The 10,260-nt window shown below is 45.4% G+C and overlaps 1 protein-coding gene across 1 annotated transcript; it reads right to left on the minus strand.

The window, feature by feature from the left end:
* Window positions 1–2,187: 2,187 nt before the first annotated feature.
* pcdh20 (protocadherin 20) lies at window positions 2,188–8,854 on the minus strand. Its single transcript, XM_024406516.2, has 3 exons — window positions 8,684–8,854; window positions 6,092–6,285; window positions 2,188–4,733 (listed from the first exon to the last, which is right to left on the minus strand). The coding sequence occupies exons 1-3, from the start codon at window positions 8,705–8,707 to the stop codon at window positions 2,306–2,308; spliced, it is 2,646 nt and encodes an 881-aa protein (XP_024262284.1). The 5' UTR covers window positions 8,708–8,854; the 3' UTR covers window positions 2,188–2,305.
* Between the last annotated feature and the right edge of the window lie 1,406 nt (window positions 8,855–10,260).

The following is a 10,260-nucleotide window of genomic DNA, read 5'->3' on the forward strand; positions in this document are numbered from 1 at the left end:
GAGGCTCCCTGGAGTGCCAGATGGGCGGAGTTTGCATGTTTAAGGTATTATTCTATTGGTTCCGTTGTGGCAGACAAGCTCAATTAAGCATAGATCAAGTATTTGAAAGATTTCAAACACTGTTTGAACCCAGGTTTGTATGAACAAGATCTAAGTCTTCAGGCCCAGAGCTGCTCTGTGTTTCTCTCCTCACTGTCGTCATTAAGGGACTAGAGTACAGTTGCTTAACACCTGATACCACACACAGACAGTTCATGGTCTTCTAGCTACTTCAGGTTTACAGTGAGTGACTATTCAGTTCACCTACTGTCTATTTAGGGACACAAGTCATTTTCAAGTTTTGTTTTTGTTCTTTTATTCCTTAGAGAAAAAAACAGCTGGTGCACAAATAGAAATAGAAGGGTAGCTGTCTCCCAGGTTTGAAAACACGAGATCAAAGTATGTTGGGTCTTGTTAGGCATTTTGTGTTCGGCTGATAGATCAGATAATGGAAGCCAAGCATAAAGATCTCACTATGGATTAGGCTAAAGAAAATGGAAACCAAACATAAAGATTTCACTAGGGATTAGACTAAAGATAATGGAAACCAAACATAAAGATCTCACTAGGGATTAGACTAAAGATAATGGAAACCAAACATAAAGATCTCACTAGGGATTAGACTAAAGATAATGGAAACCAAACATAAAGATCTCACTAGGGATTAGACTAAAGATAATGGAAACCAAACATAAAGATCTCACTAGGGATTAGACTAAAGATAATGGAAACCAAACATAAAGATCTCACTAGGAATTAAGCTAAAGATAATGGAAACCAAACATAAAGATCTCACTAGGGATTAGGCTAAAGATAATGGAAACCAAACATAAAGATCTCACTAGGCATTAGGCTAAAGATAATGGAAACCAAACATAAAGATCTCACTAGGGATTAGGCTAAAGATAATGGAAACCAAACATAAAGATCTCACTAGGGATTAGGCTAAAGATAATGGAAACCAAACATAAAGATCTCACTAGGGATTAGGCTAAAGATAATGGAAACCAAACATAAAGATCTCACTAGGGATTAGGCTAAAGATAATGGAAACCAAACATAAAGATCTCACTAGGGATTAGGCTAAAGATAATGGAAACCAAACATAAAGATCTCACTAGGGATTAGGCTAAAGATAATGGAAACCAAACATAAAGATCTCACTAGGGATTAGGCTAAAGATAATGGAAACCAAACATAAAGATCTCACTAGGGATTAGGCTAAAGATAATGAAACCAAACATAAAGATCTCACTAGGGATTAGGCTAAAAACTAGGGATTAGGCTAAAGATAATGGAAACCAAACATAAAGATCTCACTAGGGATTAGGCTAAAGATAATGGAAACCAAACATAAAGATCTCACTAGGGATTAGGCTAAAGATAATGGAAACCAAACATAAAGATCTCACTAGGGATTAGGCTAAAGATAATGGAAACCAAACATAAAGATCTTACTAGGGATTAGACTAGTACGTTTTGAATTTGTATCCGTTATTGAAAATCAATGTCTGCCTCTGTTGACAGGTCACATTTATCTAGTTAATGATTTCCTTGCCTCAGATTTCATTCTCACTCACATTTTGATTAGATAACTGTGTCCCAAATATCACCCTATTCCCTATATAGTGCACTACTTTTGACCAGAGCCATTCCAAAAGTAGGGCACTATGTTGGGAATAGGGTGCTATTTGGCATATAAACAAAGTCACACAGTCTTGTCTTTGTTTGCATTACTTTGGGTTAGCTTCTGCTGCTAATTTTAGTCTACAATTTGCTGAAGTAAATTAAATATTAAGCTCACGGCAAATGAAGAAAGAAATGTTCCTTTCATTTGTTATAATTTTTACTAGGCAAGTCAGTTAAGAAAAAATTCTTATTTTCAATGACAGACTAGGAACAGTGGGTTAACTGCCTGTTCAGGGGCAGCATGACAGATTTGTACCTTGTCAGCTCAGGGGTTTGAACTTGCAATCTTCCAGTTACTAGTCCAATGCTCTAACCACTAGGCCACCCTAACATCAATGATGTTCTTTAATTCATCACCTCACCTTAAAGCTGATAAAATGTATATTGGATTGTATCAGACATTTAACCAGAGCATTTCATCTTAGAATATTGAAAGAGAGAGACTCCTTTGTGTGAAAATAGTGAAAATGTATTTTAATTGTATTTTAATTTTAAGCATTTCATGCTTTTAAAAAGGTATACAAGAAACGTCAACAATTCATAATATAGAGTCCAGTCAGAACAAGCCTCTCTCTCGTTATAACTCTTCTCCTAAGAAATATCTCTCCGGAATGCGTAGAGGAATCTGATTCTCCTCATTTATCCCCCTCCTCTGCTGTTGTTCCCCTCTAGATCTCTTCCTCTGTTTCATGTATAAAACAACGGTCGCCAGAAACAGACAGAGCGAGGCCACCATCATGCCCAGGCCTAGCAGCAGGATCAACTGAGCGTGTCTGTCACAGACGGGCATCTCGGAGGGGGTTTCGGAGGGCGTCTGTGCCAGTCTGTAGGGCAGGGATCTGGGCATGGTGTCCAGATGGCATGGTTCCAAGGTGTCGTTGACCAGCAGATTGACCCAGACGGTGGTGTGGAGGGGCGCTGGTTTCCCACCGTCAGTCACCACGATGAACAGGTGGTGCATCCCCAGGTCCTTACCCATGAGCCTCTGGGCTAAGGTCACGTTACCAGACCGAGCGTCCAGCTGGAAGGGACTGCTGCTGCTGTCACCGTGGTGATGGGATGATGGAGAGGTGCCCGGTGGTTCCCGCGCTGCAATGGTGTATGTGATCTCCGAGTTTAACCCTGAGTCCTTGTCGATGGCGTAGATCTTGGTTACCATGGTGCCCGTGGTGGTCCCCGTGGAGATGGTGAGACACGACAGGTTGCTGCTGGGAAGGATGACCTGGGGCTGGTTGTCGTTGACATCCTCGATGAACACTGTTACCCTGGCGACGGAGGTCAGAGGTGACGGGCGTCCGTTGTCGGTGGCGAGCAGATCTAACTCGTAGCGGTCCTGTTTCTCGCGGTCGACATCGGCCATGCAGCGCAGCGTCCCCTGGGCGTTGTCTATGACGAAGGGGCCGACACTGCTGTTCACCACCCTCACCTCCACCTCCCCATTAAGCCCTGCGTCTATGTCTGACACCCCCACCTTCCCCACCTGGGCCAGGGGAGGTATATTCTCAGGGAGGAAGAAGATGAAGTGAGGGGTGATGAAGACAGGAGCGTTATCATTCTGGTCCAGGACGGTGATCGTCACCATCACAGAGGACTCTAATGGAGGAAAGCCGTTATCTCTGGCTACAATTGTCAGTCTGTGAACATCCTGTTGTTCCCTGTCCAGGGGTACAGAAACTGTCAGCTGACCTGTGTTCTGGTCGATTCTATAAAGGGCTGCCGCCGTGTGTGATGGTCGGTCCAGTTTGTAAGTGACCTGCCCGTTCTGACCGCTGTCTACATCCTGCGCCCTGACTTTCAGCAGAGACGCCCCAGGGGGGTTATTCTCCTCTATGTCTATCAGATAGTGACTCTGGTGAAACTGTGGAGCATTATCATTCACATCCACCACCCTCACCTGGATCTCTCTCCTGGGGAAGCCCTGGGCTGCAGGCTCCCCGACACCCTCACGCATCACTACAGAAACATGATATTCACTCTTCACCTCGTAGTCTAAAGGCTTTGATGTCGACAGGAGGTATTTGCCATTCTGCCGGCTCAAAGAGAACGGCACCTCTCCTTCAATGGAGAGATACGATGAGCTTCTAACACTACTAGTATCCCCCGGTAGCTCTAGCAAAGCCAAGACAGTGGGGGGCTGGTTTTCCTGCAACACTATCGTCTGGTTTTGATGCTCTGCTATGAACCTGATCTTTATGCCATTCTCCTGGTATGGCGCGGGGAGCAGGGATACGGTTACCTGAGTGTCTGCAGGGGGGCAGTGGGGGCCGCTGGCTAACACTTTCAACACCACCTCCTCTCCCCTGTCACTAACACTGTCACTGTGGCGGTCTCTGAGGTCTCCTCTCAGGCGGATCAGGCCAGTGTGACTGTCCAGACTGAAGAGTTCCCTGGCCCGTTCTGAGACCTTGGGGCTGAGGGAGTAGGTAATGGCAGCGTTGGGGCCCAGGTCTAGGTCTGTGGCTCTGACCCTGGCTACTACTGTATCTCTGGGTGTGTCCTCTGTAATAACCACCTTCTGGGTGCTGCCCAGGGTAAACTCTGGGCAGTTATCGTTCACGTCAGTCACTTTTATGAATAACGTTGCTGTGGCGCTTAGTGGGGTAAAGCCACAGTCTGTTGCCACTAGAGTCATCTCATGAAGATCCTGCTTCTCGCGGTCTAGTCCTTGTCGCACAACCAAAAAGAAAATGGCCACTTCATCTTCTTCTTCTACTGTCACACTGAAAAACCCACCGGCTCCACCTAGGTGGTACTGCAGCTGTCCGTTACGTCCCATGTCTCTGTCCTCTGCCTGGTCGTCCAATAAGAAACTGGTCCCTACAGCCACATCCTCAGAGACACTCAGATGGATCTCAGTGTTGTCAAAGTGAGGAGCGTGGTCATTGATGTCCTCTACTACTACCATGAACTTCACCAGCTCTGCCTCAGGACCCACAATGGCGTCGTGTGGGACGATACACTCCTCAGCCTGGAGTTGGTCAGGACACAGGGCCTCTCGGTCCATCCTGCAATAGATAGATGGATAAATTACTGTTACAACATACACTATATATACAAAAGTACGTGGACACCCCTTCAAATGAGTGGAATCGGCTATTTCAGCCACACCCGTTGCTGATAGGTGTGTAAAATCGAACAGACAGCCATGCAATCTCCATGGACAAACATTGGCAGTATAATGGCCCGTACTTAAGAGCTCAGTGACTTTAACGTGGCACCGTAATAGGATGCCACCTTTCCAACAAGTCAGTTAGTCAAATTTCTGCCCAGCTAGAGCTGCCCGGACAACTGTAAGTACTGTTATCGCGGCTGTGTGCCACACAAGCTCACAGAACGGGACCACCGAGTGCTGAAGCATGTAGGGTGTAAAAATCGTCCGTCCTCGGTTGCAAAACTCACTACCGAGTTCCAAACTGCCTCTGGAAGCAACGTCAGCACAATAACGATTATTCGGGAGCTTCATAAAATGGTTTTCCATGGCCGAGCAGCTGCACACAAGCCTAAGATCACCATGCGCAATGCCAAAGCTCACCACCATTGGACTCTGGAGCAGTGGAAACGAGTTCTCTGGAGTGATGAATCACGCTTCACCATCTGGCAGTCCGATGGATGAATCTGGGTTTGGCGAATGCCAGGAGAACGCTACCTGCCCCAATGCATAGTGCCAACTGTAAAGTTTGGTGGATGAGGAATAATGGTCTGGGGCTGTTTTTCATGGTTTTGGCTAGGCCCCTTAGTGAAGGGAATTCTTAACGCTAGAGCATACAATGCCATTCTAGATGATTCTGTGCTTCCAACTTTGTGGCAACAGTTTGGAGAAGGCCCTTTCCTGTTTCAGCATGACAATGCCCCTGTGCACAAAGCGAGGTCCATACAGAAATTATTTGTCGAGATTGGTGTGGAAGAACTTGATTGTCCTGCACAGAGTCCTTACCTCAACCCCATCGAAAACCTTTGGGATTAATTGGTACGCCGACTGCGAGCCAGACCTAATCGCCCAACATCAGTGCCAGACTTTACTAATGCCCTTGTGGCTGAAATGTTCCAACATCTAATAGGAAAGCCTTCCCAAAGGAGTGGAGGCTGTTATATCAGCAAAGAGGGGACCAACTCCATATTAATGCCCATGACTTTGGAATGAGATGTTCGACGAGCAGGTGTCCACATACTTCTGGTCACATAGTGTAGATAATTACTTTGCTACTAGTCAAGAGGAAGTGTCTTTATCAGCAGCCGCTATACATTACAAACATACAGCAATAACAAATGTCAAATAAGTGCAGAAATCCATCCAGTTATGTAAAGAAACAGTCAGAAGGCCTGTAGGCTACCACATCTAGAATGAGTATCCATAAATAACCACCTGTTGTCAGTGGTGTAGACATCCCCTGTCCCCTGGTCCACCCTGAGGTAGAACTGGGTCAGGAGCTGGTAAAGGGGGGGGAACGTGGACCCGATGGACCCGATCCGGACCCCAGCCTCCTGCTCCTCTGGAACCGAGAGCCGAACAGAACCGTAGCACAGGATCTGCCTGAGATGGACCGTGACCAGCACATTCTAAAGGAGAACATAGAAATAAAAACATAGGACTTGGAACACTAGAAGACATTGGTGTGAAGTAAACCACTGATATGTACCACGTTCTAAAGGAGAACCTGAATAGGGAACTTAAACACTGGAGAGAAATTGTTGTGAGGAGAAAAAACATTCATCTGAGGAAATTATAATCCTTGGAATTTCCCCCTGAAGTAGGCTAGGATGAAAAAATCTTCCTTCCTTTAATGATCTATTATCAACAGTGACATTTCTACCTCAGTGGCTCCTTTAAAACAAGGGACTGTGCCTGAGTCCTAAATGGCACCCTATTCATATTTAGTGCAGTACTTCTGACCAGGACCCAGTGAACTACTTCTGACCAGGACCCAGTGAACTACTTCTGACCAGGACCCAGTGCAGTACTTCTGACCAGGGCCCAGTGCAGTACTTCTGACCAGGACCTAGTGAACTACTTCTGACCAGGACCCAGTGAACTACTTCTGACCAGGACCCAGTGCAGTACTTCTGACCAGGACCCAGTGAACTACTTCTGACCAGGACCCAGTGAACTACTTCTGACCAGGACCCAGTGAACTACTTCTGACCAGGACCCAGTGCAGTACTTCTGACCAGGACCCAGTGAACTACTTCTGACCAGGACCCAGTGCAGTACTTATGACCAGGACCCAGTGAACTACTTCTGACCAGGACCCAGTGCAGTACTTCTGACCAGGAACCAGTGAACTACTTCTGACCAGGACCCAGTGAACTACTTCTGACCAGGACCCAGTGCAGTACTTCTGACCAGGACCCAGTGAACTACTTCTGACCAGGGCCCAGTGCAGTACTTCTGACCAGGACCCAGTGCAGTACTTCTGACCAGGACCCAGTGCAGTACTTCTGACCAGGACACAGTGAACTACTTCTGACCAGGACCCAGTGCAGTACTTCTGACCAGGACCCAGTGAACTACTTCTGACCAGGACCCAGTGCAGTACTTCTGACCAGGACCCAGTGCAGTACTTCTGACCAGGACCCAGTGAACTACTTCTGACCAGGACCCAGTGCAGTACTTCTGACCAGGACCCAGTGAACTACTTCTGACCAGGACCCAGTGAACTACTTCTGACCAGGGCCCAGTGCAGTACTTCTGACCAGGACCCAGTGCAGTACTTCTGACCAGGACCCAGTGCAGTACTTCTGACCAGGACCCAGTGAACTACTTCTGACCAGGACCCAGTGACCCAGTACTTCTGACCAGGACCCAGTGCAGTACTTCTGACCAGGACCCAGTGAACTACTTCTGACCAGGACCCAGTGCAGTACTTCTGACCAGGACCCAGTGAACTACTTCTGACCAGGACCCAGTGCAGTACTTCTGACCAGGACCCAGTGCAGTACTTCTGACCAGGACCCAGTGAACTACTTCTGACCAGGACCCAGTGCAGTACTTCTGACCAGGACCCAGTGCAGTACTTCTGACCAGGACCCAGTGAACTACTTCTGACCAGGACCCAGTGCAGTACTTCTGACCAGGACCCAGTGAACTACTTCTGACCAGGACCCAGTGCACTACTTCTGACCAGGACCCAGTGCAGTACTTCTGACCAGGACCCAGTGAACTACTTCTGACCAGGGCCCAGTGCAGTACTTCTGTGCACTATTTGGGGAATTAGGGTGGCATTGGGGACAAATCCTGTGTGTGCAGCAGTATTGTAATATAATCTGATGCATCTCACCCCCCCCCCCCTCCCCCATCCACTTACTATTCAAACCTACTGCACCATGACTAATGACAAAACATGCTTGTGGAATTATAAAGAATAATTATAAAAAAGCACTTAACAAAACACATGCAGATAATTTACATTACAATTTACATATTTACATGACGATGTTCCATATTAAATAATAGTGAATAATAGCTAAACCAAGGAGTGTAAAGAGGGTCTTCTTTTTCATGTGCTCCCAGTCACAACAGTAACCCATTAACTCAAGGACTTTGTGACTTTTTTCTCAACAATATCCCATAACCCGTGACCTATCACCCATATACTAGCTCCCTGTGATATGAGAGCTACCAAAACAAGGACCAAGTAATGATCAACAATAATACTATGCTGCCAGAGTAACCAAATAATCAGGCTACGAATGAATGTAGTCATGAATGTCATATTGCCTTCTATTAGCTTCCAGAGAAAACTATTAATCAGTCTGAGTCAATGCATGAACGAGAAGATGTAGTCACAGATACTGCACTCATATTGACCTATGGCGGTTCACTGACCTTTGGTAAACTAATATTTATTAGACAATTACATAGATACAAGATATGATATGACAGATGATATGACAGATAAATTGCCGTACAGTGATTCATTAATTAAGCAATAAGGAAATTCTCTAATGATTGACTGACCTGAAGGAGTACAGCCCAGTTCATATTTTCATCCGTCCCATGGCCCGTAGCCCACACACATGACACCTGTCTGGGTTTCCTCTGCCTCCACCTCTGCTAAGAGTAGGAAGACTGGGGCTGGAGGTAGCTGTACCTGTAGCCTACCTGGATACTGTTAATACCGTCTCCTCCTCTCCCACCCCTCCCACCTGTCACTCTGCCAGACTAGTGTAGGGAGGAAGACTGGGGCTGGAGGTGGGGTTGTACACCTACTGCCTTATTTGGGCACTGCTATGCTAACACACACACCTGCTGCCCCTCCCACTACTGTAACTTAATGAGCTTATTGGACAGTTTGCAGCAGAAAATTAGAACAACTGGTTAGTCAGTATTCTTTGCACTACAGGTAACTGAATAACCTGATTTGACAGTATTCTTTAACTTCTTCCTGTACCCTTTATCTCTGGTTTAGTGGTTTGAGGAATTGACCAATTGAAAGTAACATGATTATGTAAATGTTTGTGTTGAAAGGAACATGACATACAAAAAGTTATTCTCTGTAACCGTAGTAACATACTTACTGTTAATCATGATGAGAAATGAATCAGTTTGAGGACAGTTGTTCCACCACAAAGTTCCAATTCCACCTGTGTCAACTGTGGCCACAAATGGCAAGTGATCACTGTGGTCTCAGAGTGCTTCTCCAATTCTAGTATTGTCCAACTCAGTATAGAAATATGACTTAAAAGAGCTATAATATTTCCTCCCCAGAGGTGTAGGCATGACACCAGTAAGTCAGTCAGTAGGACAGAGGTCTACGTTGGCAGTGACATGAATTGTAACGTTTCATTCACAATTCTTGAGTGACCCCTGTTGGTTGGTTGGAGTAGTTTCATGTGACTTTACAACAATGGGCCTTCTACAGTGAATATACAGTACCAGGAAAAACGGTTCCATGCTGTGTAAGGGCTATTTGACCAAGGAGAGTGATGGAGTGCTGCATCAGATGACCTGGCCTTCACAGTCACCCGACCTCAACCCAATTGAGATGGTTTGGGATGAGTTGGACACCAGAGTGAAGGAAAAGCAGTCAAAAAGTGCTCAGCATATGTGGGAACTCCTTCATGACTGTTGGAAAAGCATTCCTCATGAAGCTGGTTGAGAGAATGCCAAGAGTGTGCAAAGCTGTCATCAAGGCAAAGGGTGGCTACTTTGAAGAATCTCAAATATTAAATGTATTTTATTTGTTTAACATTTTTTGTTTACTACAAGATTCCATATGTGTTATTTCATAGTTTTGATGTCTTCACTATTATTCTACAATGTATAAAATATTAAAAATGAAGAAAAACCCTTGAATGAGTAGGTGTGTCCAAACATTTGACAGTTACTGTGGTTTGGGCTTAATTTTCAAAAATAATGATAAAAACGAACTTCATGAATAGGATTTTACAGTGAGGTTTTGTTAATATAGGTTATTTCCTGGGAAACAGTAGTAGGATAGCCAGATTGGCTGTTTATAATAGATAATAGGAAACAGTAGGCATACAATTTACTACATAATGGTTGAACTCATAGACAAAATCTTTTTGCAAAAT

This window comes from Oncorhynchus tshawytscha, linkage group LG21 (genome assembly GCF_018296145.1).
Source record: "Oncorhynchus tshawytscha isolate Ot180627B linkage group LG21, Otsh_v2.0, whole genome shotgun sequence".
Taxonomy (NCBI): domain Eukaryota; kingdom Metazoa; phylum Chordata; class Actinopteri; order Salmoniformes; family Salmonidae; genus Oncorhynchus; species Oncorhynchus tshawytscha.